The 25,681-nt window shown below is 45.6% G+C and overlaps 5 protein-coding genes and 2 long non-coding RNA genes across 19 annotated transcripts; 4 read left to right on the top strand and 3 right to left on the bottom strand.

Moving 5' to 3' along the window:
- Nucleotides 1-802: 802 nt before the first annotated feature.
- On the bottom strand, nucleotides 803-2,462 carry LOC112271902. The gene is made up of 2 exons (XR_002965433.1): nucleotides 2,073-2,462; nucleotides 803-1,587 (listed from the first exon to the last, which is right to left on the bottom strand). It is a non-coding gene; the product is annotated as an uncharacterized LOC112271902 (long non-coding RNA).
- A 1,787-nt stretch (nucleotides 2,463-4,249) lies between these two features.
- Nucleotides 4,250-5,335, top strand: LOC100827070. 2 transcript variants are annotated; one of them, XM_024462134.1, is made up of 3 exons: nucleotides 4,250-4,266; nucleotides 4,361-4,720; nucleotides 4,857-5,335. In XM_024462134.1, the coding sequence occupies exons 2-3, from the start codon at nucleotides 4,440-4,442 to the stop codon at nucleotides 5,014-5,016; spliced, it is 441 nt and encodes a 146-aa protein (XP_024317902.1). In that variant the 5' UTR covers nucleotides 4,250-4,266; nucleotides 4,361-4,439; the 3' UTR covers nucleotides 5,017-5,335. The 2 variants fall into 2 exon arrangements, with proteins under 2 accessions (XP_024317902.1, XP_003570122.1); XM_003570074.3 differs by lacking the exon at nucleotides 4,250-4,266 and having other exon boundaries at nucleotides 4,298-4,720.
- A 1,097-nt stretch (nucleotides 5,336-6,432) lies between these two features.
- On the top strand, nucleotides 6,433-10,299 carry LOC100826446 (UPF0160 protein C694.04c). The gene is made up of 7 exons (XM_003570072.4): nucleotides 6,433-6,794; nucleotides 7,431-7,577; nucleotides 7,890-7,988; nucleotides 8,587-8,778; nucleotides 8,956-9,075; nucleotides 9,544-9,615; nucleotides 9,877-10,299. The coding sequence occupies exons 1-7, from the start codon at nucleotides 6,492-6,494 to the stop codon at nucleotides 10,099-10,101; spliced, it is 1,158 nt and encodes a 385-aa protein (XP_003570120.1). The 5' UTR covers nucleotides 6,433-6,491; the 3' UTR covers nucleotides 10,102-10,299.
- Nucleotides 10,300-10,437: 138 nt separating this feature from the next.
- LOC100826762 lies at nucleotides 10,438-11,745 on the bottom strand. Its single transcript, XM_010237529.3, has 3 exons — nucleotides 11,408-11,745; nucleotides 11,071-11,236; nucleotides 10,438-10,936 (listed from the first exon to the last, which is right to left on the bottom strand). Exons 1-3 carry the CDS (start codon nucleotides 11,484-11,486, stop codon nucleotides 10,732-10,734), a joined length of 450 nt encoding a protein of 149 aa, XP_010235831.1. The 5' UTR covers nucleotides 11,487-11,745; the 3' UTR covers nucleotides 10,438-10,731.
- A 372-nt stretch (nucleotides 11,746-12,117) lies between these two features.
- On the top strand, nucleotides 12,118-16,890 carry LOC100826135 (uncharacterized protein At4g15970). Of its 11 annotated transcripts, none has more exons than XR_002964792.1 (7): nucleotides 12,118-12,482; nucleotides 13,183-13,548; nucleotides 13,711-14,192; nucleotides 14,302-14,410; nucleotides 14,647-14,778; nucleotides 16,397-16,461; nucleotides 16,643-16,864. XR_002964792.1 is itself a non-coding variant. In XM_003570071.4 (4 exons), the coding sequence occupies exons 1-4, from the start codon at nucleotides 12,174-12,176 to the stop codon at nucleotides 14,312-14,314; spliced, it is 1,170 nt and encodes a 389-aa protein (XP_003570119.1). In that variant the 5' UTR covers nucleotides 12,118-12,173; the 3' UTR covers nucleotides 14,315-14,411. The 11 variants fall into 11 exon arrangements, 1 of the variants encoding a protein (XP_003570119.1); XR_731863.3 differs by having other exon boundaries at nucleotides 16,383-16,461; XR_002964791.1 differs by having other exon boundaries at nucleotides 14,587-14,778; nucleotides 16,383-16,890.
- On the bottom strand, nucleotides 15,442-19,244 carry LOC112271582. 2 transcript variants are annotated; one of them, XR_002964795.1, is made up of 3 exons: nucleotides 18,935-19,244; nucleotides 16,479-18,797; nucleotides 15,442-15,744 (listed from the first exon to the last, which is right to left on the bottom strand). It is a non-coding gene; the product is annotated as an uncharacterized LOC112271582 (long non-coding RNA). The 2 variants fall into 2 exon arrangements; XR_002964794.1 differs by having other exon boundaries at nucleotides 15,492-18,797; nucleotides 18,935-19,243.
- Nucleotides 19,245-21,090: 1,846 nt separating this feature from the next.
- Nucleotides 21,091-22,253, top strand: LOC100829815 (RING-H2 finger protein ATL80). The gene has a single exon (XM_003572786.4). It carries the CDS (start codon nucleotides 21,357-21,359, stop codon nucleotides 21,936-21,938), a length of 582 nt encoding a protein of 193 aa, XP_003572834.1. The 5' UTR covers nucleotides 21,091-21,356; the 3' UTR covers nucleotides 21,939-22,253.
- The last annotated feature ends 3,428 nt before the right edge of the window (nucleotides 22,254-25,681 follow it).

Below are 25,681 nucleotides of genomic sequence, written 5' to 3'. Positions count from 1 at the left end.
CCAATTTTATCTTTAGTTTATTATGTTCGGTAGAATAATTTGAGTGCACCGAAGTTAGATTTTACCAGCAAACAGTGTCAAACATTTCAGTGGAAGTACCATGAGATCGAGATAGGCAATCAGAGAGGGGGTGAATGATTGCGCGGAAGCAAATTAAAACTTTTCCCGAAAGTTCAAACCCTAAATCACCTTTCTGTCCGTGATAATAAAACAGCCGTAATTTTTGGTTGGATGAACCCAAAAAAACGTACGAGTATGCAAAAAAAAAAAGGTATTGAAATTATCTAACCAACGCAACAAGAATCAGCTCAATCGGACATACGAATCAAAAGATATGATCAAAACAGTAACAGTTGACAGAAAGTTACGAGAATTAATCTATAATCGATTTCGAGGAATAACAAGAAAGATGAAATAATCGCGATCTTTCCCTGATCTCGTGATAAACCTGCAGCAAAGTATTATGAACTCGTGATAAATCTGCAGCAAAGTGTTAGAAAGATTTAGCACGAATAATTCACGAAGATCCGAGAAGAACAAAGATGACACCGCCAACGAATCTCTTAATTGCAACGATGTCGATCGATTACAAAAGATGCAACCATGCATCCAAGAACTCTCCAAGAATTGATCTAGATCCAAACCTCTGAGTTTTCTCACGTCCTTGCTAAAACCCTAGCTAGGACGACATCTATTTATAAGGGAAAATTCGCGACCCTAAACCGAGTCCGAATCCAACACGAACTCCTCTGTCCCGGTCGTTATTCTGCCCGTGGGGCCCACAGACGACCTCGGATTGAGATGACTCCAAAATCAAAATTGTTCACCTCGACGAATCGCACAACTTTCATGTGGACCACTTTTCCATCGGACGCCATCTTGATGATACTACTGTGTAATCTTTACACAGCTCTTATTCAGTCACGGCTGGACCTACAGGTCTTCACGTCGATGCCACTTCATGCCATCAACTCTTCTTGTGATGTCTTCAAAACTCGACCATCACGTGTCGAATATCTCCAATACTGTACATCTCCGGTATAAACAACGTACGACAAACCGGTGCCCTCCGGGATCATCGTAGCCTTCACTTTCATTGTTTCTTCGCACGAACATCCCGCATGACCTTGATCCCTCAACCTCAGCTCCTCCCAAGCTTCATCCCTCGATCCCCTCATCGACCACATTCCTCTACCTCCGGCAACACCTAAAAGTGAACACACAAATAACCAGTACGAGCACAAGTCCGCGACTTGACTCAGGGTAAGTTTCACACAACTCACGCCATGTTTTCACATAAGAAACTAATGGATTAACACACCACTAGCAAAGCACTACGTCCAAACAAGATACATGTCATCACATAAGTATCCATATTACCAAAGTATCCACATCAATGTTTCACCTCAAACACTTGCCAATGTTACACATCACCTATGATTTCACAAGTATGTACCTCAAATGAAGCAAGTCGTAGAAAATCGCAGGTACATGTGCATGAGAACCTTCGAAGCACTTCTACTGCCATAGTTCAAATTGGTGTGAGTGACCACCATTTTCCAAAATTACTACGTATAACCTTCTTACCTATATGCAATTATGCATAAAAAGAAAATTAGCATGTACGACATTTGAAACTTATTTGGTTTGCTCTAGAAAATAGATGAAATGACTATCCATACATAAGTAGCATCTTGTGTGACTTTGGCTGTTTATCTTGTTGGGTTAATTCTTTATATGTCTTGATATGCCAAGTGCCCAAGTAGAAAGACTGTTTGATGGTATGTGGGCATAGGGGGCGTTCTATCACCATTCTTTTTGTTGTGTGGCTCTTAATTCTAAAGGGATCTAAACATCATTATACAGCTAAATATTCAGCTGTACATATAGCATAGCAAGTTTGGAGGCTAATTGAATAATCACTGACTACGATACGGAAGGTAGTCTAGATATGCTAATATGATAGAAAATGGTTACAGAACCTGCACCGTCGGAAAAAAAGGAAAAATGTACATAACAGTAACACTTTTGTGGCAATCAGACCAACAACATAATATCAATCAAAGTCTCACCAAGTTCCATAATGATGGGGCTCCATATACTTGTCCAGAAACCTGCAAAATGAAGAGGACTCGGAGGGGATTCAAAGGGCAAAATTCAGAGCAAGACAAACGGGCCAGCGAGTGGTCGCCATGGGGGCTAGGTGGGAGCAGCAGGGAGGAGTCGCCATAGGGTGGAGGAAGCTTGGAGGGGATGGTCGCTGTGGGAGGGGCAGGAGGAAGCTTCAAGGATTGAGGGGCGGAGCAGAGCAGGTTGGGGAGGGCGGAGCGAGGGCGCCGGACTCCGTCGTCCCTGGACTCCCACGGGGGAGAGATGTCCCGAGCTATGGGGAAGCGGCGGAGATGAGAGAAGGTGGAGCCGTGGAGGTGGAGGAGAACCCACACGGCCGCACCAGGTCGATAAAAAATTAACGGCAAGGATCAGAGCACATGAACGGCAAGGATAAGGACGCGTAAACGCACGGACAGGGCGTAGATTCTTCGCCCTTTCATAGAGGTAATAGATTTCTTCTAGTCGCTCTAACGTCTCTAGTATTCTCTCTTCCTGATGTTCTCCTCCTGAACTCATCTTGTTTTTTTTCATGCGCGAAAGCGTTTCTGTAAATTCCAACTCTCAATTAATTGAATCGGCGCTGTTGTTTCGTTAAAAAAAAGATTTCATAGGAAATTTTGGAGGCTTGAAATTCTTAGAATTTTTCGTACATTGGTCGTTTGATTTGTAGATTGCATCATATAGGAACTTTTTCTAAGAATTCATTTGTAATACATTTCATTGGAATTTTTCCATCCAGTTCAATTTCTTGGAAGAAATGGTGCAATCAAGCAAACTTTGGTGCAAACAAAATATTAAATGGATCAAGTGGATATGTCATTGCAATCCTCCTTTTTTTTCTATTAATTCCTGTATTTTTCAATCCCGTGAAGCAAAGAGGTCTTATATGTGTGGTTAGTTCTAAACCATGCCCTTGCTTCTAGTTATCTTTTTTGTGTTTTGATGTGTACTTTGGGTCTGTTTGGTTTGAGGGTGTGTTTAGTGGGCCCCATAAAACCCTACCAAATGAGGACAATAATTGGTTTGCTGATTTTTTGGTCAAGGATTTCTCAGCTCTCACTTTGGCAACCAATTGACAGAGATGAAGTTGTTCATGTTGGCTGCTAATTATTTACCATAAAACGAACAAGTGCCAAAATAATATCAGTTGCCAACTTTTTGACTTGGCTAGTGTTGGCACCAAACCAACCACCCTATGAGCCCACAAATGTCCTGTTAAAAATTTAGTAGCCAAAATATTTCTCCCTCCAACCAACTTTGGCCCAAAAATATACATCACTCCGACCAATATTACTTGTCATTGATTTAGTACAACAGCGACAAATAATATGGGTTGGAGGGAGTACAAGAGTTTGTAGTGGGACATTGAATTGCCAAAAGTTAACGATCAGAAATTTGCTACTACCTCCGGCCGGAATTACTTGTCGAAATATTACATGTATCTAGACGTCTTTTAAACATAGATACATTCATATTTGAGGAAATGTGAATCACTATGGATCGGAGGGAGTATGATAAACTTTGGTAGGGTCAAAAGTTTGGTCACCAATAAGAACCAAATCTTTGGTTTTCCACGTCTTTGTCTATTGTCAAGGAAGGTCGGGAAAGAGGGTTTCATGATTTAGTACAAAACTCCAGTTATCTGTGCAATTGAGCCTCGGTGAATTTACAACCAGGAGGTTGAAACTTTTATACTACCTCCGTTCCATAATTTCTGTGAAATGTATCTAGACGCTTTTAGGAATAGATATATCCATTTTTAGACAAATTTGAGACAAGAATTATGGAACGGAGGGAGTATTAGCTAACTCTAGGAAGCCAAATCCATCGTTTGCCACTAACCTCAGATGACAGGCTAGCAGAGGTTAAATAACTGACGCATCTCCTTGACTTGAAATCCAGAGTGATGCTGTATATACACAAGCACATTAGTAGTACCTATCTTTAGGTCCATCTAACCAACACAAACATGTGAGGCAATGACACATCGTACTAAACGACCCATATGCCAGGACAGGACACAGCTTACCTTTTTGGCATGCTTCGTAATGAACCTCCCTCGCTCCATCGTCCATGGCCAGATCAAGGCCACGTGCACCTATCGGGTGGTTCTCCCTGGAAACGAAGAACAGCTAAAAGCTTAACTAAAAATCGGTTGAAAACCGTTAAGCGCGCTCTCGCCGTGTATTAATCGGCCTCCGTTTGGCTTCTTTCTTTTGCCTCTCAAAGCTAGCGCGCCATCTTGCAGGTTTCCTTGGCCTCCTTCCCGGCCGGCTCCCGATCGACCCCCGGCAGCTTGCGTGGGCGCGTGCCGGCTGACGGGGCCGATGGAGTTCAACTCGTCCTACTTCCACGCGTTCGGCAACCCCGACTTCGCGGCCGTCTTCTCCGGCGGCAGCGCGCAGGCCCTCCGGCCGTCCCCCGGCGACGGGGCCGGAGCCGGAGCAGCCGCGAAGGCGGAGAAGGGAGCGGCGAGGCAGAGCCCCACAAACTCGCCCGTGGCGTCGTTTGTCCCGGACGAGGATCAGCTGGGTGGGGAGGCGCAGCACTTCCTCAACGAGTGCTCCCGCTGTCGCAGGTCGCTCACCGGCGACATCTTCATGTACAGGTCACATCACACAACCAACCGTTGTCATGGTCGATTCATAGAACTTAGCTACGCGTTGTGAACTTGTGATTATTCCATTGTTTACAAAGAAATTGAGACACATTGCGCGTTGCATTGCGTAAATTTGGTCGTTCAGAGGGGACACGCCATTCTGCAGCGAGGAGTGCAGGAGGAGGCATATCGAGACGGAAAAGACGAGGCACCGGAGGAAGAAGCAAAACTCCCCCAAGGCGCTGGCGCAGGCGCTGGCGCAGAGGGAGAACGCGCCCCAGCTGCGGCGACCGCAGCCACGGTAGATCGAGCTGCAGGGCCTCGCCGTTTTCACGCTTTGGACCAGCACGCCTGCTGCAGGAGAGCGTGAGCTTCTCTACCTACGGACAGAGGAAGAGCACATATCCTAGTTGTTACATACACGATGGGAGATCGGGAGTGGTATACTGCCACGTCGTACTACTATATACATGTCGAAGGGTCGATCTATCCCTGCGATGAACCACGAGTCGGTATTGTTCATTCCCACTTTTTGTAATCTCTAGGGAAAACTGCTCCTCTTTTTGTTTGCTTCCTGATTGAGATCACGTTCATTTTGAACAGCATATGAGCCTTTTTTCTTTCTCTCTTCTTCTACTGCTCTGCGCCTCTTGTATTACTTCCGACGACCGTGTCACCGTGGGTTTAGAATCACTATACATTTCTAAAATTAATATCATCGATGTTTCAGTCATAAACTGGTTAACCCAACAAATACGAATGAGGATTTTGTTTCGGAAAAAGTTTACTCACCTCCTTTTAGTTTGGTGCCTCATGACAACCATGTTTTCCATCGCTTGCCACAAGCCAATTATCGGGCACCAAATCCTCCAGCAGGGACATCATTGGATTGACACAACATGTGGTAGTCTTCAAGATAAGACCACCATATGTATGTACTTCAAGATTGCCTTCAAGATGGGACATTCATCCGTATGTGTCCACTATCGAATCTAACCAATCACGTCAAACATGAGATTATAATCGCAAACCAAAGATTCGAGCTAACACCTTCAATTTAGATTAATTGCATACTAATTTCTTCGGAAAAAGATAAGCCAATTTGCTTTGGCGTGCCGGACTTCTTACAAAAACACCCCTGCCATTTGTTTCTTCTCTCCTCCTCCCCTCTCATCTGCCCTCCAGCCTCTTGTCCCGTCTCGACTCTCTGGCTCCACTTCCGACGCCGCGCTCCGCCTCCCCTCACTTCCCAGCTCTTCTCCGCCGCGCTCCCCCTCGCCTCCGCCTCTCCTCGCTCTCCTCCCCTGTGCCGCGCGCCGTCTACCCTCTCTTGTGCCGCTCTCCGTCTTCCCCTGTGCTGCGCTCCCCTTGCCAAGAATTGCCGCGGTGATGCTCGCCCGTTGACGGAGATGTTGGGTGGCGGAGCTTGTCGACATGCAAGAGGCGACGGCGGCGTGCGATGGCATCGGGAGATCTGAAATTGCGGCTGGGATTTAGGAACTCGCTTGGATGTAATAATTTCAAACTGTAGGACTTTTTTGTAAAGTCAATTTGTGAATGCGCCCGTGCCAGGAGTATTTCTCACATAGAAAAAATCTCCAATCCTAAGCACGTTGAAAATCTTGAAATTACAAATATGGAAAAGAAAAATAAATTCGGAACCTTCTACTGCAGGTTAAAGGCAATTTTGCTGGAATCTGCCCAAAGCCCAAAACCTCTCCCGTCAGAACCCTACGTCTCCAGTCTCCACACAACCTCAGCCCATCTTCCGCAGACCCTAATGCTCGCCGCCTGCACCTGGAGGCTGTCGCAGCGAGCCGTCAAGTTCAGTCCTCCCGTGCGATCCCAAATCCCAAACCCTTTCTCCATGGCCGCCGCCGCCGCAGGCGCCGCCTCGCCCAAGCGACTGAGGATCTACTCGTCAGCCGCCGCCGACGGCGACTCCTCGAACGGCACGGGGAGCGGAAAGCGCGTGGGGACACACAATGGCAGCTTCCACTGCGACGAGGCGCTCGGCTGCTTCCTCATCCGCCTCACATCCCAGTTCGCAGGCGCTGACGTCGTCCGCACCCGCGATTCCCAGGTATGCTGCCTCGTCACTGTCTCGATAGGTCTGCCAATTCCTCCCCAAAAAAGTTTCAGCCGATTTTGTGCTGGTTGTTTCGGTTTTGTTTTGCCTTGGTGTGAGGATTGGATTACGGTATTGCATGCCAGCACTCGTAAAATTGACGAACGTATTGGTTTTCAATTAGGCCTAGGTGTACTAATTTGAATTAGTACTGAGCTTACTTTTTTAATATCTGGATAGTGGATTCGTACTGCTGCAAGAATGTGAATCTGTGAACTGAAGCCCTTAGAGTTTGCTGTTTTGTGTGGTACAACTTCTTATCACCTGGTACAGGAAGCTATGAACTCCGGCCGTTCACATCTTGCTAAAAATGCCATATAGTTTAAGACGTTGTTTTCTTACCCATGACAGGACGATGTCTACCTCTTGCCCCCTTCAACATGTAGTTCGTGTCAGTGCAACCATTAGGGTTGAGTGAGACTATCAATTTTTGTTAACCTCTGCTTCATTTTACTGAGTGATTTGCTTAAGAAATCTTACTTGTATATGTTGTAGCAAAAGTATTAGACATATGCTTTGTGATTTGGCAATTGGCATATCATGTTCCACACTTACCTGTATGCCCCCATTTCTTATGTAAATTCACTACAGATCCTTGATTCGCTGGATGCAGTGCTTGATGTTGGTGGTGTCTATGATCCCAGTCGGCATCGCTATGATCATCACCAGAAGGGCTTCAACGAGGTCTTTGGATATGGCTTTCACACAAAACTTAGCAGTGCTGGCCTTGTTTACAAGGTATGTCCCATAGACACTGCAAATCCTGAAATAATAATTCATTTCATTGAAGCTATATAGAATTTTTTTTGATAACATCTGATAAACTGGGTCCCCAATTGCACTGCATTACTAGGTGGGTTCATTGAGCCATTTATCAGTGGATGTTGTGAAATTTGTAGCACACCTTGTCTTATGTATGGATAGTGTATCCAAGTTCACAAGTTCCAATTTGCAATTGTAATAGCTGCTCCAGTCTCCAGTAATTGTTTATGTCTTTCCATTTATTGAAAGGTGGTTTGTTAATGACCTAAAATTGCCCTGATTTTGCAGCATTTTGGTAAGGAGATAATTGCAAAGGAACTTGAGCTTAATGAGGACCATGAAGATGTTCATCGCGTGTATCTTGCAATATACAAAAGCTTTGTTGAGGTGTGAATCTAAACTCATAGCAGCCATGAAATTTACATTAGTACTTTTGTAATATGGAAACCTTGATTCAAAGATAAAAAAATGACTATGTTAAATAGAGATCAACAATACCAGCCTTGGACAAATATAGGGTGGCCTGAATATAGCGGTACTGATGTAGGGACTGAGTTCCAGAATCTGCACTTTTTCCTGAACTGTTTCTTGTGTTGAGTTTGGTACTTGAATGCAACATACATATGAGATCTTGCTTTAGTGGGTTTGGCATGGAAAGATACACTGTATGTTGGTAAAACGTGATTGCTATGCAGTTGGCTGTTTGGAGCCAGCTGTGAGGTTTAGAGAAGGTTTTGCTGGCAAAAAAGAGGTAAGATGGGCCTATGCAATCAATGAATTGACAAGTTCCATATAGTAGAAGTTAACAAAGTGTAGAGAACTTCAGTTTATAAACTGTCATCTGACATCAATTTTTAGAGACACTTCCATTTGTCCCTCCTTATTCATTAATATCTTTACCTCCGACCAATTATTCATTAATTTCCCAAGACAGTATTTTTCCACATGAATGTGTCAGTGAGGCAATATATCTTTCATATGACAGGCACTTGATGCAATTGATAATGGAATCAATCAATATGACACAGACCAACCACCAAAGTATGTGAACAATACACACTTATCTTCACGTGTTGGGCGGTTTAATCCTGACTGGACTGACCCAGATCAATCACCCGAGAAAGAAAATGCCGCATTTCAACAGGCAATGATGCTTGCCGGAAGTGAATTTATGGAGGTATGACTTTGCTGTTCAGGCGTTGCTTCAGGATTTTGTTGCCAAATTATGTCTTTGCTGTATGTGCTCGTTGATTTTTTGTTTCCAAACAGGGTTCTCCTGTTCTCCTGGGTTCTATTACCCTCAAATAGAGTATCTCGTCTTTCTCTATGACACTATTTTTCTACTTCCACACAGAGTGTCCGCTTTCATGTCAAGTCATGGTTACCTGCAAGATCTATTGTCATGGAGTGTTTGCTGTCAAGAGGAAATGTTGATCCAAGTGGAGAAATCATGGTTTTAGATAGATTCTGCCCGGTAAGATCTTTGTTTTTTGCACTATATCAACTTTGGTGGTTTTGGCCTGTCGGGTGTCAGCATTGAAGAGATGATTCGTATAGCTGGCTGTGTGAATCTTCGTTGTGCTCAATATTTTTGCATTATCGGCTTGAAACCATCACATACATATTGATCATGTTGTAGTGACATTGAAATTTGCTGTACAATAAGAACTGCAGTCAATACATTCTATGTACTGGGACTTGATTTTCTTTGGGATGATTTGTCGATTTCATTAGCCACTCAATTTATACTAACATTATATCTGTTCTTTAAACTTCCTTAAGAAAGTACTTTGTTTAATTAATAATTTCCTGAAGTATTGAGTTGGGATTGTACTAAGACTACCAAGCATGTAACCTGAACATTCTCCATTATTATCATACCGAATTGCAGTTGTACTAAGAGTACCAAGCATGTAACCTGAACCCTTCTCCATTATTGCAGTGGAAACTTCATCTATTTGAGCTTGAACAGGAGCTGAAGACTGACCCTCTGACTAAGTATGTGCTGTACCAGGTAAGAAATGTTGCCCCCTTCTCAGTCATGCTATTTGAATTTCATGCAGCAGTTATAGTTTTGTGTGTTTGTATAGCTATCACCAAAAGGGTAATCTGGAAGAGAAATAATGTAATGCTTGCAAGTTGTAGAAGTCGTTTTAGCAACCAGCATCGCAGTCAAGTCTCTTCACATGCGTTTTGTTGTTGTTGCAACTTGTTTCTTGATAGCATTCTCATCCAGATTTTCATCTGTATATTGACTTCGGCCGCATAATTGTAGGATGAGAGGAGCAAAACCTGGCGAGTGCAAGCTGTCTCTGTTGCTCCAGACAGATTCGAGAGCCGAAAGGCTCTCCCAGAAAGGTGGAGGGGCTTGAGAGATGATGAACTGTCAAAGGAAACTGGCATCCCTGGCTGTGTGTTTATTCATATGAGTGGCTTTATTGGGGGGAATAAGACCTATGAAGGAGCATTGGAAATGGCAAGAGCTGCTGTCCAATGCTGATTCAGCCGAAGCACTACGCAGATCATTGAGTCGAAGTAACAGAGTTGGATTGTTGTACTTGGACCAAGTTTATGATTAACTTAGCTCGGATTTTTGTCTGTTGCTTAAAACATCCACCTGATACCAGAGGTAGGTTATTTGTATGAAGATAGACAAGAAGAGTTGCATTTGATAAAAGATGATGAAACTCATTAATTTGTTGCCCTTCCCAATTGATTTATTACTGCAGTTAGCATTTTGTATGCATAAGCAATTAAATGACTATACCATGCCTGCGTTCAAATATGAGAATGAAATGCAATGCCAATGTGAGTTTTAGTTTCCAAACGAAGAATATTCGAGGCAAAGGCAAACACAATGGAAACAGGAGTTTAAGATACAATACAATGTAGCCCTATGCACGGGGTATGCAAAGCAAGAACAGGAATTATGTGGACATTCGAGGGTTAGTTTCTTTCTGAACCACACCGTCATGCCTTACACAGTAAGAATATGCGAGTCGAAGGCGAAACACAATGGAGCAGGAGCGTAAGATACATACTCAATACAGACCTATGCACGAGGTATGCAAAACAAGAAGAGGAATGATACACGGACATTCGACAGTTAGTTTCTTCCTAAACGAAACCGTCATGCCTTGACACGTTTGGCATTTGCACAAGCAGCCTCCAGGTCCCCCAGGAAGAAGAGGATTCGATCAGATATCTGCCTCTTCTCGGCATCAGCACTCTGCAGCTGTGCATCTTTGGCACCGCAGCTCGTACCCAGGTAGCTCTGGATCTCACCTTGGTGAATCAGGTAGTAGTCATTTCCTTCTCTGATAATCCTGACACCCCTGGAAAGAAGTCAAAGAACAGAGGGGTAAACTTTCAAGTCACACTCTCAAAGTACTAGGCATGCAATGCTCCCCTAAAAACAGAAAACAAATGTCCAGACGGGGCCGTTTCCGTGAATTCTACGTTGACTTACAGCCCGTATCGGTCGCATCTGTCCTGCACAACAAAGACATCCTTCCATGGCTTGGAAGCCTCTGGCTCTGGCGCGTAGAATGCCGTAGCATCCGCTCCCCATCTATCCTCAAACAGCTTCCGCCAGAGCTCGTTGTCGCAGGTCAACGCGTTCCATTTCCTGCAAACTAGTACATGGAAAAATTGGGCTTGTAAGCAGGAACTGATCAACGGTTTTCAAGGCCTGTAATTCGGAAAGCTTGGATGGAACAATTCAGGCCACCAGAAGTTACTAGTACTAATACAGCTGATACGCCGAAATATAACACTTTTGATCGCTTTGGAAGAAGGCAGCGAACCTTGTGGAGCAGCGGCGAGGGACGGGTGATCCAGCAGGCGGAAGATCTTGATGCACAGCTCCTCAGGCAACCCATCCATACGATACGATACAACCCTGCAAGTCTGGAATTCTCCACGCCCTGTCTGTTTCTTCGAATTCTTCAGGTCTTTCTGCACCGAATTCTCACAGACCACCGAGAACCAGCTGCTTTTTCTTGAGCTTGCGCGCGACCGACCGAATCGCTCAGGTCCGGATCCGCAGAGAGCTCGATGACGAGCGTCGAGCGGGCAGGAAGAGGCCAAGAGGGTGAGGAGAGGAACATGCGGGAAGAGGAAGCAAAGGTCGTTGGCCGGCCCGCGGTAGTTAGATGCAACCTCTTGCGGTCCCTGCGTCGACTCGGACGGACCCTGCTTGGCGGCTGACAGGTGGGTCCCATAGCTCCCGGCAATTTGTGACCCGGACGGTCAGCTTGTGGATTGAGCGGCGGGCGGTGGAACGCACGCCCAAGTGACACCTCGCATGCGGTGGCAATGTCGTCTGGCGGTCACATCTCACGTGCACCGCTTACCTTCGCCTGATCGTGTTTGACACCGGTACATGGTTTCCGTCTTTGCCACTTGGTTTACGCCTTCGGGGAAGGTTTACGGACTTTCGTGAGGTTCCGCCTTGGAGCCTTGGAGTTGGAGGACCGTTACACTGCGCGAGGGAGGACGCGGACCCACTCGATTCGCCCTTTCTCCTCTCCGCGTCGGTGGCCATCTGCCGCTACCGCCGCCGCTCCAGCAATGTCGAGGCCGACGCGTCAAACCCTGGCCCCGGCGTCCGCCACCTCACTCCGCCGCTTCCCTGGAAACTCGCAGCATCGTCCCCCGCACGCCTCGGCGCCGTTCCGGAAAGCCGCGGCGGCGCTCCTCCTCGTCGCGGCCGTGGCGCTGCCCTGCGCCGTGCTGTACCGAGCCGTCGTGTTGAATTCTCCCCCGCCGGTGCAGGTTGGGTGGGGTTTCCGGCCCTGGCAGGAGCAGGGCACGCTGCGTGCTCCGGTTATGGTCCCCGAGGAGGACGGCGACCTCGACGCCGTTGCCGCAGGCGATATGGTGTGCTTTTCTCCCCCCCTCCCCCTCCTCCTGCTTCACCTCCTTCTCCTTAATGTTGCAGTTTGTCGTCTCCTAGTGACTTGTGAATTCCGGCGGCCTGGGTACCGGAAACTGTCTTTGGCTGTCAGCATGCTTTGTCTATTTGTGTAGCCTTCATTTGTGTTGTTAATAGTACCTTGAACTGTGTCCTTGAACATTCCTAATTTTATTCATTTACCCGTGAGGATCAAGCAATCGCTTAGCCCGTGGTAGAGTGTCTATTAGGGAAGTTTCCCATTGGGGTCAAGCAGTTCAATTTGATGAGCATGAGCATGACTTTCGATGTTAATATGTGCACATGAAAAAGGAGGGAATGAATGTACTTATAGCTGCTGATTTGTATGGCATCATCAGTATTCTAAACTTAAATGGAAATCTGTGCAGTATGCCAGATGCTTACTTTTATGCTTTACAGTGGATATTAATGCTTCCTGGTGGAATGCCAAAACTTTCCCCTTCTTATTTGTATAATCCAGCCTGTTTTTAATTGAATTTTTCAAAATTTGGTTTTTTCAATGATTAGGCAGATGCTTTTAGTTCTTAGTTAGTATGTGCACGTGATGATATTTGGTTCAATTTAACAGGTAGTTGATATGCTATCAAATTTCTTTCTGAGGCATTTCGTGACTTTGTGTGTCAATTGATACGATCATTGTTGTAGGAAAGAGAATATCCCAAACTTGAGCAAGTTCTACAAGAGGCTTCTATGGACAACAAGACCATTATATTAACAACACTGAATGCTGCATGGGCTTCTCCAGGCTCAGTTATAGATCTTTTCATTGATAGTTTCCGTCGTGGTATTAGAACAAATTCACTACTCAAACACCTTGTGATAATAGCATTCGATCGGACAGCATATAGACGATGTACTGAGATCCATCCCTACTGTTTTGCCCTTGTAACTGATGATGTGGACTTTTCTCAAGAGAAGAGGTTTCTGACTGCTGGATATCTGGAGTTGATGTGGAAAAGGCTGGATTTCTTGCGCCTAGTTCTTGAAAAAGGTTACAGCTTCATTTTCTCGGTAAATTTTGTGTATACTTTACTTCCTGTTCCAATGCATCAATATTCCAATTTGGCGCTGAGACAAAATATACCTTCTTCCTATTAAATAACAAATTTGGAAAAGACAAACAGAGTCACTTACTATAAACTGATACAGCGTTTCTTTTATATGCGTTTTCAGGATGCAGACGTTATGTGGTTCCGCAATCCATTTCCATATCTTTATCCAGATGGAGATTTTCAGAGTGCGTGTGATCATTATGTAGGCAATGCAACTGACTTGAGAAACATAGCTAACGGAGGATTCAACTATGTGAAATCCAACAATCAAAGCATAGAGTTCTACAAGTTTTGGCATTCTTCCCGACTAAGATATCCTGGTTATCATGATCAGGATGTGTTTAATTTTATAAAGCATGATCCTTACGTTACGGAAATTGGATTAACAATTAAGTTTTTAAGTACGACATACTTCGGTGGTATTTGTGAGCCAAGCAGAAATTTAAACAAGGTTTGCACTATGCATGCAAACTGCTGCATTGGATTGCAGAGCAAACTTCATGATTTAAGAATCCTAATGGAAGATTGGAGGGATTATATGTCTATGCCACCAGGCTTAAAAATATTAGGGGCACTTTCATGGAGGGTGCCACAAAATTGCAGGTGTGATGTTACTTGGAATAAAATTGAGGTCATTGTTAATAAAAAAGGTTAAATTATCAATGGCTTACTGCTTCTGACATTTTTAATAATGTTTGGTTTCTTTATGCAGTCTTTCATTATAAGACCAGTGAAACATGTCACTGTGATATTACCATTACCAAACATGCAACTTCCAAGAAATCATTGTTGTAAACTGGAAACAGAAAATTACTTGAAAGGTTCGTTTACTTTGTTACGCCTTCTGTTTCTGTCAGTGTCAGATTATGGAAATGATGTATTTACTTATTTTGCCACTAGCCTAGTTGGCGTGCTCAACAATCGCTATTGTAAGTTATACTTAGGACTTGTGGACTATTTATAATAGTATTAATAAAATAGCTGGTTGAAATTACAGGTTAGACACTGCCACTGGACTGCTGGATATGAAACTCACATTCAGTTTATGGTCTTTCAGGAAAAACTGGTTCATGACAAAGTCTGACTTTTCTAAAGACCTGTCATGACTGGATTATATCTTAATGACACTGTCAATTTGATGCCTTCAGTACTGTTTCATCTGAACTTTGGAAAATTAACCAATGTGAAGGTACGGATGTTCATTTTCTCCTTTTCTGTATGTAGTTTTCATCTCCTTATTTGGGTTCTAGGATGTTGGTTGATCTGGAAAAGTGGAGCTGCAGCCATATGTGTGAATTTTCTTATTTATTTATTTTTTATATAAAAACTGTAAAGAAAATCCATACAGTATGAATAGGAACCCAAATCCATGTCCATGAGGAGTTGAACTCAGGTGCTGTGTACATCCACTCTCCCAACCAAGTGAACTAACCAGTTAGGCTCAGTTGCTGAATTTCATCCACTGGTAGAAGTTTCATCTGCGTGATCAGCACTGCATGTATGTCAATACGCTGGTTAATCCCAACTGCTGGTGATTTCGAGAAGCCCAGTGCGTAGTCTTCCGTCCTATGTTCAACCATCCAACTTTTTCTCCTCATTAGAACTTCTATATAGCGTACCAATATCTTTGTATATGAACTGTTGGATCTTTCCAATGAAATGGTTCAGGTTAAATAGATACGTTCTATATACGAGCCATTGGATGTCGGAGTCCGATGGCTGACATTTCAGGGATTTGCAGTCAATCACCCTGTCGGGCCTTGGCCCACTCCTGTCAATATATTTTGCAGTTGAATATTTTTTCAACGACATTTTTACGGAGCCTGGGGAGAACAGAAAGTATTCTGGTGTCTAGAGAAGGCATGCGGACACTGTAATTCCATGGATGCTTCACTTTCTCTCTACAGATGACCCTTTTTCCAATGTTTAAATCTCCTTTTATTCTGTGTGCATTCCCTTCACTGTCATGTCTGTTCTACACTGCATCTCTCTTTTCTCCCTACATGTAGCATGCAATATTACATTAATTATATAGATTATTCCACCATTTGGTCTGGTTGCATGCAAAACCTTCTTTGACATTTTTTTATACGATTAGAGTATTTTTCTCTCATTCGGGCATTGCCACATCGTGTAGGCTTGCTGAACTTTATCTCTGCAGTAGAAAAGTAGGTGCAGAAAAGGTGAGCACTTTTTAACAAACAACATAGGATGTTTTTAAATTGTTTCTATGTTAGCCAAGAGATGGTTTTGTAATATGTCGAGTATACCATAAATAGGCTAAACACAAAAATACATTATGTTGTCACCTTCTTAAGGAAACGGTATTGTCGTTGCGAAACACAGCTGAGATAGTTGGGATTACATTTGTTTTTCCAATATTTATAATTTATGTCTATTTATATTATTGCCTATAACGTTGTACAGAAATATATACTCCCTCCGATCCATAATAAGTGTCTCAGATTTTGTACTAACTTAGTACAAAGTTGCACTAAGTCTGGGACACTTATTATGGATCAGAGGGAGTACTTAAATAAATTATAGTCTCACAATTTTGTTTTAAAAGAACAGTTGATATGAAGGTAAATAAGATAATCCCTACTGTCGTGCTCTGTTTAGCATGCTTCAAAGCTAATTGTTGTTATGTAGATTCCACATCCCTGTGTACTACTACATATTGATAGTCTGAAAAGCAGTGTGATGCACAGATACTGTATTTGTCCTGATGTCCAAGAATAAACTTCATTTTTTATGAGATAGCAAATCTTAAGTTGTTGTAAGTTGTAACAGATTCAAGGTTGCAGCTGCTGTCAATACAGGAATATTCCAATTTTAAGCTTGACAGCAACAGCACAAAGGAAAAGAAGAGGTGAGGTTACCACTTACCAGCGTATCATCCACAGCTACTCAGCCAGGCCGGCAACTCTCACCGTAACCAGCCGTGTCAGGGACTGTAGGAAATGCTATGATATGGGGTCATTGACCTCAGAAAATAGGTAACGAAATCACGAATTAGAACAGAATGCTTATTTCTTAAGTGTTTTTGCCAGGCTAATTCTTAAACCCGATCTCAGTGAAGACCTCCGAGACAAACTTGAAATGCATTCCAGAGGAGATTGGAATGCCCTGCCAATTGGAGAAGATATTGTTGATGACATTGTAAGATTAAAGGCATCGAACTTAAATGTACAATGTACAAGTAAGAAAGTAAATTAATGTTTTAAATACCAAGCATGGATTTATTTGTTGTATATATATGAGTGTGTAACATTTGAATAAATCTTTCTGTGCATTTTTATCTAAAGTCCATGATAGCATTATATTCATTCAGGACTGTCCTCGTACTATGATTTGACGATAAGTTTTAGCAATATCTTACCATGTTTCCAGATTGCCGAAGAATATGTTATCCATTCCATGTATTCCGTTTGAGCAATGGAGAAATTTAATAAGGTCAAACAAACGATGACACTTTTTTTTCCGATCAAAACACAATGGAGTATTTTCTTAGAGGACACAGTATGCATACTCATAAGGGAAAAGCAAATCTACATGCTGGGTGGGTGCTCGGGTTTTGGGTTTACCTGCTTGTACATTTTGAAAAAGACTAAGAACGCATCACGCTAAAACTTGTGCACCTGCCAAAATTCATGCTAAAATATGGTCGAGAATTTACTACTCTCTCCGATCCATAAGTGTCGGGGATTTGTACTAACATTAGTACAACTTTGTACTACATCTCCGACGCTTATTATGAATTAGAGGGAGTACCAAACTGATCAGCTAAATTTCTTTTGGTGGGATCTTTTGCGACATTTTCTTGTTGATGCAACCTACCGAAGCACACATACACCTTTCTTCACAAGAGGCATTCAGTTGTTCAGATAATGGCTTCTACTTCGAAACAGTGAGTAAAATCGCCATATCATATCATCTGGATCGATAGATCTTATCTTATCATGACACCAGGGTCTTATCCACGTTACTCTTGCATGTTTGAAGCTCACGCTTTTCCAGTCGAAATCACGTTCTATCTAAAGTTGCACTCATTTGCACTTTTCCTGAAAGTTCCTTTTGCGCATGTTTTTGATTCCTTCTGTGCCCTGGAGGAAATGGTCCCATACTTGGGACTTGCACCATAGCAAATGTTGCTTCAACTGTTGAATGTTAGTTCACTTGATCATCCTTCGTCAGTGATCAAACCGATCAGCCATTATGTGCCGAGTCCTACCATGGCAATGGAGCATAGCCGGCGAACCGAAAAACTGAGAACCAAGGAGCTTTTCTTGACATCGTCGCCACATCGGGATCAGGAAGGCAGAGAGCATGTTGTGTCTGAAGAGAAACCACGTCTCCAGGTTGCGCTTTAAGCTTGTGCAAAGCTCTTTTTTCGTTGCAGTCAGGTATGAGGTCCTGCAAAGCGCCTATCAAGCGGAATCTGGCCGGAACTAGCGTACCATGCAACGAATGTGCAGGCCGATCGGTCCCTTCGAATAAATCACGGTGGATATGATACCATGCATGCAACATCATATGTTTTCTTCAGAGCGAGGGCTTTTTCGCCCGGCTTTACTGAAAGCCGATAACATATCCATGCCATGATATATACGCTCTGCGTGTAGGAGTAGCTTTCAGCATAGGAATCATAATCCAACTATCGACGAAAAGCGTTGAAAAGGCATGCACTCAGATTGCAGTGGCCATGGCAATGGATTGATCGCACCTCTTGTCATTCAGTAAATCAGTATACTCACATCTGTTCTCCCGTCCATCTGACGGTTCTGGTTTTCCTGGCTGGGCCCAGGGCTCTTCTTCCTCCCACTGTGCATCATGTTACTGCTACATGCATCAGGGGCTTGCGGGTTGCAATGATGGAACGCCAGCGCCGGAGCGCCCTCTCATGTTCTGCTTGATCTCTCAGGTGTGTTCTCATCTTGAATGGCCCGTCCAACGAAACCCAACCGGCGTAACTCGTGCAGCCGAACGGCCGAACGGTGGTCAGCTAGAAATCAGGTGAACCAGATCTGGCTGCGCTTGCGCAGCTATGGAACAGAGGGGCTGTGAGTAGAAAGGCCTTCATAATTGCGAGCAGGAACAGGGAAAGTGGGTCCAGCATAGAAAAAACATGAACACTTCAGCTTTGCCGGGAGCAGGCAAGCCGCATCCGAGCGGGGGGGACGCAGTCTTTTCCTGCTGAATTCCACGCTGTCGTCAAAAACTGGAGTGGTTATTGGTCTTTCAGAGGGCATGGTGTTAGATCCTAAGATTCATTAGGCTAAGCCTAAACATGCACTGGCAATTAATTAGAGCACTAACAGTAGAGAAAATAGGGAGGTTCATACGTGCGATGGAGGACGATGCCATTGTCGTGGGTCGGTGGAGAGGTGAAGCTGTGATGACGCCGTAGAGGAAGTAGGGGAAGTAGTCGACGGACGGGTCCTGGTGAAGCTCCTCCTTCCTTCCGGCCGCCACCTGCAAGCAGAAAGCTCGAGTCTTCCCGTCGTAGACAGTGCTTCTGAGATCGATTTGGATTTAGGATTTCGGGGTTTCGTGGGCAAAATAAGAAGGAGAGTCACGTCAACGTCTGTTGCCGATTTCTTTTCTTATATAGCACTGCACGACAGGAGACCAGAATCATCGATTGGTTTTGGCACCGCCGATCAGGGTGCGTATCGTTCGTTGGGATAAGGCCACGAACGTTGGTTCGTGGGCCCCACCCTTATCCTAATCTCTTCTGACTCTGTCTAAGCCAAGATCAACCAACACATGGCACTCAATTCCTGTGGGACAAATCCAAAACAGCATCAAAAAAAAATTCAGACGTATGCATGTTTGGACGTAGGTGAAAAATCTGTTTCTGCGTCTCACATTTGTATGTACTCCAGTGCTGTTCTTTTCTTCTCTTTTCTGAGTTCTGGCAGTGCAACACATGTACAGTCTCTGCGCCTGTGTTTCTCGTCCATAAACATCTTTGGAGCTGCAACCGAGACGACAGTGTGGGTCTCACTTTTGCTCTCACTTCACAACTGAGGCACGATCCGTGACAAATGCAGGAAGCCACAACAGAAAGCGTGACATCCATCGCTCAAATCATCCGAGCCGTCGTACCCGGGACACTTCCCAGAACTGCTTTCGTCGTGTCAAGCCCGTGAACTCTACACGTCGCGTCGAGACTACGTAGTGCATGTTCACGGCGAGCTGCTGCTGTGCGATCCGTCGGTTACATACATGTGATCAGTGCTGCGCAAAGGTGCAGTGCCTGCCATGTGCCTGCGTGGGTGGGTGCGTCGGTTCACCACTATGGCTCCTAAAAGAGGCAGCTCCGCGGCCCGCTCATGGAAAGATGGATTCCCCAGCATCTCCGGCCGTTTCACGCAAAAATTTCTCCTCCTCCGCGGCCGCGGCGATATGAAATCGAAATCCTAGCATCGCTTCCCTATGTCACAACGGAGTAGAATGTTTCCACGAAGTTAAGTTCTTTTTTCTTGTTTGTCGTGGAAACAAGAATGGTTCCATGCGAGCCGGGATTTCGGAGATTGTGCGTCCTGCGGGAACCTCTTTCAGTTTCGACCTGCGCCCGCGCGGAAATAAGTACTACGAGCGTGAAAAGAACGGAGGAGAAGAGGTGTGTGTTCGAAAACGGTGACCACTGAGCAACACGCTCAACGCAAAAAAGGTCAATACGGTGGAATGGAACATGGAGGCCGTAGCTGAGTGACAGGTAGCAGACAACAACCGAAAGTCCATTGCACCGTATCCAAGTGCTCTTCGTGCGGCTCCAAACGCGGCCACCTGTCCCTTCTCTAATCCCTTTGGTAGATCAAGGTGTTTCGTGCCACAAGGATAACTTGGGAGAATGCTCATGTATGCTTCCTCACTCGGATAAGTCAAGGATTTTTATTATACTCCCTCCGTCCAACAAAAGATTTTTCAAGTTTCTCAAAATTTGAATGTATCTAGACATGAGTTAGTGTATAGATGCATTCAAATTTAGTTAAAATTGAGACATCCTTTGTTGGATGGAGAGAGTATTTTATTTTCTGAGGTTACGTTTCTTTTTCCTGAATTGACTATGGTGCGGCTTTGATAAATCGATTTATTATACTCACAAAAACTGATTTTTCCAAAAGAAAAGGACATACTCCTTCTGTCCGGAAATAAGTGACGTCAATTTGTATAAGAATCTATACAAATCCAAGTCACTTATTTCGGGATGAAGGGAGTACTAAAGCTTCGCAATTTTTTCACTTTTACGATTCCTTTCTCCTATATTATGCAGGAAAATTTTAATGATCATCGTCATCATGTTCATGGCGATATCCTAAATTCCTGGCGATTTTGATCATGTTGACCTTGAAAGGTTTTTTAAAAAAGAGTCATACATAGATATGCTTTTGGGTTAAGACATGTGCTAAAAGAGAGCACTAGGGCTAACCATTTTAAGCGGTGTGCAACGGTGAACAACTGCTCAAACGCGGACCAAAGGAGGACTCACTTTCAAGCTCCAACTTCCAACCAAACGACTCCACTGACCTTACTATGACCCGTGTTCATTTCTTCAGATTTCCAAAGACCAAAAGTCGTCCATCAACGCCAGGCAGGAGCTCTATATAAGCAAGTGAACCAACCCCCTCCTAGCTCACAACACACGCTTGACACTCGCACACACTCCTCCCCCGTTCCATTCCTCCGCGCGCACAAGTCAGCAGCAGCAGCAGCGCAGCTCGATCGTGAACTCCGCAGCTAGTTTTCCAGCCAGAAGCCATGGCAAGAAGGCTCCTTGAGGCCGCCGTCGAAGGCATGCCGCCGCAGGACTCGCTCAACTCGGACCTGGTCGTCATCCTCGCGGGCCTCCTCTGCGCGCTGGTCTGCGTCCTGGGCCTGGGCCTCGTGGCCCGGTGCGCGTGCACCCGGCGCTGGGCCCGGGCCGCGGGCGCGTCGTCTTCTCCGCCGGGCGCGAACAAGGGCGTCAAGAAGGAAGTTCTGCGCTCCCTCCCGACCGTCACGTACGTCTCCGACGGCCGCGGCGGCAAGGCTGATTCGTCGGAGTCCGAGGCGGAGGCCGACGAGTGCGCCATCTGCCTGGCCGAGTTCGAGGACGGGCAGGAGATGCGCGTGCTGCCGCAGTGCGGCCACGGGTTCCACGCCGCCTGCGTCGACACCTGGCTGCGCTCGCACTCCTCGTGCCCCTCGTGCCGCCGGGTGCTGGTCGCCGCCGACCAGATGCCGCGCGGCGAGCGGTGCCGACGATGCGGCGCGCGCCCGGGCCCCGGCGTCGGCATCGGCATCGGCGCGCCCCTGAAGGCGCCGTGTGGCGGGGGCGAGGGCCCGGCGTTCTTGGCGTAGTGGTGGGCCGTGGGCGGCACACGCACTCTGGAGTCTGGAGTCTGGACGAAAGCTGAGTGAAAAGCGTGTTCAGTGAAATTAGCCGGTGTATATGCGGAGCCACCGGTTCAGTTTCTTGCTTTCTTGGCTTTCACCATCTAGGTCTCATTCTTTTTAGGTGTGACTAGTTGGAAGTTAATTAGGAATGGCAGCCAGTTAGGAGCATCAAGATGTCATTTGTGTGTGTATTTCACGAGGGGGATATCTGATTGCAACCTCTCATTGTACATATGTGAAAAGTTATTAAACACGCACCTTGCTTGAATTCAGAAAACAGAATCTACGTCATATGTTCCGGTTGGGACTATTTCTATGGGGAGTTTAGATGTTTAGTTTAAATTTGAACTTGACACTGAAGCTTCCAAATGACCTCCTACTCTACTATGGCAATGTCCTGCTTTTCCAGCTGTGCAATTTCCATTTCCGTGCAAGCTTTATTTGCCTGGGCAAGAACCAGGTAGGCAGTTTCGTCTGCATTGCTAAAATTACTGTAAGAGTCTACAAGGTATGTTCATTGTTGCCCAAATCAGCTGCCAGAATATTTGCAGCCATGGATTTTTGTCCTTCTTTGCTTTAATATGCCACCTACAGATCATCTTACACAAGTTTGCCGGATAATTGGTCAAGTGAGGGCACATGCTTCCTTGGCCATTAAACTAAAGTGAAACCAATTTTGCCTGCATTGCAGGGTTGCAAAAGGCATGAAACCAACAAACCGCATTTACTTCAAGTCTTTGTTGGAGAGTAAATCATGGAATTAGTCTGTCCCGATCGAGACAGGAGAGCGAGGGGAATCAAACCAAAAATTTTGGTTCTATACTATACTTCAAGTCTTTGTACAGTTTCTCTCTTCTAATCGAATGATGTGGATCGACCGTCCTTTCCTTAAAAAAAGCTATGGACAATTAATAAAGCAATCCAATTCCACTGATTCATTGATGCATGGATAATCCTTATCGAGTTAAAGAATCTGAGAGGGATCAAGTAGTGTATGACCTTCCCAGTAAAAAAAAGTAGTGTATGACCTCAGGTTCTTCAGCAAATCGTGTGGTATAGAAATCATATGTTGAAGGTCGTTTTAAGTAATGATAGCCGGCTCGCGAAATTTGTTTCTGATCGGCTTGTAAGGCTAAATTGAATCCCTGTGGTGTCAGTAAATTTAAACTATGCAAATACTACAGAAATGTTTTGATCTCCTGCATGTTTTAACCTCTGCCTTATTCATGATTGGTTGGAGCGTGACGATGACCCAAGCGGGAGTACGTTGCAGTTCGTTGACGTCAACAAATTGCACATGTTTGGGGGTAGTAAAGCTGAAAGAGCACCCAGCAAGCAAGCAAAAGGACCACATGAACACTTGATAAATTATTCGGGTCAACCAGTATCTTAGCGCCACTCTGCGGCTGGTTGGTCAAATCAGCAAATCTAGTTTAGTGCAAAAGATAACTCTGCGCATAAAATAAATTGCAGTGCACGAAGTAGTGGAGTTGGGTAGGCTGCAGAGATGAGGTGGGCTGGCTGGAGCCCAATCCCGATCACAAACAAGTCAAGCTCTTCACTTTCTGCAACGACAGAACGAAATCGCGCATTGGTCTTCTCATAGTCACATTGCCGCCGTCTAAACCTTTATGACGTGAAACCATAAAATACATCTCAGAAAGTTGCGGAATCAGTGCATCTGGGCGGAATTAAGAAGCGGATATTCTTGAAGCTTCTTCGTTCCCCTCCAATCCCATGGGACTGGGATGGTTCCTCGCGGATGGGTAAAAGCAAGAAAAGTTTCTTGATGATGCCCGATAAGGAACGGAAGACGACGGCAAGAAAAGAAAGGGCGCCAGGTAATGGGAGGAGCGGAAGCTTCGCCTGGAGAGAGGGGAGGTGATGACAGGCGCACATGCTGGCTTGCTTCGGTTGCTAGTGTTGCCGCATTAGCTCAAGCCCTGAGCCCCTGAACCACCCGTTGGATGGATCGAGCGGCAAGCAAACCGGTTTTAATCTTGACCTGCGCACCGAGATTGTTAATCATATCTTTATCCGCCCTTGCTCCACGGAAATGGAGCGATTTCGTTGCGGGAGAGGGACAACCGCGGGTGCAGTGCGCGCGATCTTGTAATCGATGGATCCCTTGTCGCCCTGGCCCAAGTTGGTCTCGGGGGGTCAACGGGCGAGCTGGCGGGGCAGCAGCTGCGCCGCGGTTTCGAACGAACGTGCCGCGCGTGTGGCAGAGTTCGAGTTGGCCGCCTGAGGAGTCAACGTCCGGTGGCATTTGCGTTTGTGTGGCGCGTGTACGTGGTCGGGCCGGCGGGGGCGTGGGAGTGGGAGCGGCGAGGCGTGTGGCAGCGACAGTCCGGGGCCCTCCGGGGCCGGCGATTGGCAACCGTTGAAGAACAGCGCGTTGCTGCCATTGGCGATCGTCAGGAGAAACGAGAGAGCAGTGTGCGGCGCGCCATTGGCAACGTCATGGACAGTACTGCACCGAAGCATTTTCCAGAGAATGGGACGGTGCTTGGGAGACAAATCTCACCGTCTCGGCGATGCCCAGCTAGGTCGCTACTAGTGTCTGACCATAGTAGCGACGTGAAGCCCACTTGATCCATGCCAGACAGACACCACTGATTTTGATGACGAGTTTTGAAAAGGAAGCGTGTAAGCTTACATCGCACAAGAGCACCGCAATCCGAGGAAAAAACCATCGAGATCCAACAACATGCTAGAAGCCGGCCCAAACCTTTGCAATACTCACGGTTCAATCCATATGCCACCAATCATGCCTCGGAGATTGGCTCCACGATGATGCCTTCCAAAAGGACAATGATGCAAGAGCACCGTCGTGATCCAGTACGGAGTGGATCTACGGATTTCCTCAGCGCATAGATCTCAGGAAGAGGAAATGAGAGAAAACGATAACGCAACAATGCCCTCAAGAAGTTAGACGCCCATGGGCGTTGCCGTCGCCGGTTCCGACAAGAGCCACAAACAAATGGGCTTTCACCCAAAGCTCCCTCGTTCACCCCAATATGGAACAACCGATTCGCAACCACCTGCCGTGACTGTGTGTTCTTGCTGGCCTTTAGGTGGCAAGTGTGTGTGAACATAAGTGAGTGAACTCGGGTGAATTCCGTTATCTATAGTGGAATCCGGTCGGATGATTGTTTTCTTTTTTAATGAAGCAACCCCACCGGAAATGAACGCGAGCTACGCGCCCGCATCACGCAGAGGCAAGCAATCCTCATCAAAGGTCAGCTGCTTCATCCTGCACTACACTAGGCGAAACACAAACCAATATACGCAGCCTAGTTCTAGATTCTGATCGCTGCTACTAGGGTTGAGAACGAGATTCCGTATGTCCTGGTTCTATACCAATTCCAAATCTTCAAATCAACTTTGATCACAAATTTGAACCCAAGTCATTTAAGGCCTCGTACAGCTATTCCCTACCCTGCCGGTATCAACGGGGAACGATCTGGATTGCAGCTCAATTCATCCCCAATCCTCCCCAGATCACGTGTAACCGAACAAGCTCGACCCTCCGCCACAAGGCCAGAGCAGGTGACGGCGTGTACGAAGACCGCGTGCTGAGCCGGTGGCTGTGATGGGGACACAGTCACCCTGGAGAGCGACAACGGGATCAGGGAACCAGAGAGCTGGACTGCGGGGTAGATGAGCAGACGGCAGTGGTGCCACAATGGCTGCACTGAAGCTCG

The sequence above is a fragment of the Brachypodium distachyon genome, chromosome 3 (genome assembly GCF_000005505.3).
Source record: "Brachypodium distachyon strain Bd21 chromosome 3, Brachypodium_distachyon_v3.0, whole genome shotgun sequence".
Lineage (NCBI taxonomy): Eukaryota > Viridiplantae > Streptophyta > Magnoliopsida > Poales > Poaceae > Brachypodium > Brachypodium distachyon.
Note: the sequence above shows the minus strand (reverse complement) of the source record. Positions and strands in the feature narration are given on the sequence as shown.

What these genes read in the sequence shown, in the direction of transcription:
- LOC100829815 (XM_003572786.4), top strand. Translation starts at nt 21,357, where the DNA reads ATGGCAAGAAGGCTCCTTGAGGCCGCCGTCGAAGGCATGCCGCCGCAG.
- LOC100826762 (XM_010237529.3), bottom strand. Translation starts at nt 11,486, where the DNA reads ATGGATGGGTTGCCTGAGGAGCTGTGCATCAAGATCTTCCGCCTGCTG. An exon ending in CCTCGCCGCTGCTCCACAAG is followed by an intron (nt 11,237 to 11,407) that starts GTTCGCTGCCTT and finishes TCCATGTACTAG; the next exon opens with TTTGCAGGAAATGGAACGCG. An exon ending in AGATGCGACCGATACGGGCT is followed by an intron (nt 10,937 to 11,070) that starts GTAAGTCAACGT and finishes ACTTCTTTCCAG; the next exon opens with GGGTGTCAGGATTATCAGAG.
- LOC100826446 (XM_003570072.4), top strand. Translation starts at nt 6,492, where the DNA reads ATGCTCGCCGCCTGCACCTGGAGGCTGTCGCAGCGAGCCGTCAAGTTC. An exon ending in GTGCTGGCCTTGTTTACAAG is followed by an intron (nt 7,578 to 7,889) that starts GTATGTCCCATA and finishes CTGATTTTGCAG; the next exon opens with CATTTTGGTAAGGAGATAAT. An exon ending in CCGGAAGTGAATTTATGGAG is followed by an intron (nt 8,779 to 8,955) that starts GTATGACTTTGC and finishes ACTTCCACACAG; the next exon opens with AGTGTCCGCTTTCATGTCAA.
- LOC100827070 (XM_024462134.1), top strand. Translation starts at nt 4,440, where the DNA reads ATGGAGTTCAACTCGTCCTACTTCCACGCGTTCGGCAACCCCGACTTC. An exon ending in GGCGACATCTTCATGTACAG is followed by an intron (nt 4,721 to 4,856) that starts GTCACATCACAC and finishes TTGGTCGTTCAG; the next exon opens with AGGGGACACGCCATTCTGCA.
- LOC100826135 (XM_003570071.4), top strand. Translation starts at nt 12,174, where the DNA reads ATGTCGAGGCCGACGCGTCAAACCCTGGCCCCGGCGTCCGCCACCTCA. An exon ending in CCGTTGCCGCAGGCGATATG is followed by an intron (nt 12,483 to 13,182) that starts GTGTGCTTTTCT and finishes TCATTGTTGTAG; the next exon opens with GAAAGAGAATATCCCAAACT. An exon ending in GTTACAGCTTCATTTTCTCG is followed by an intron (nt 13,549 to 13,710) that starts GTAAATTTTGTG and finishes ATGCGTTTTCAG; the next exon opens with GATGCAGACGTTATGTGGTT.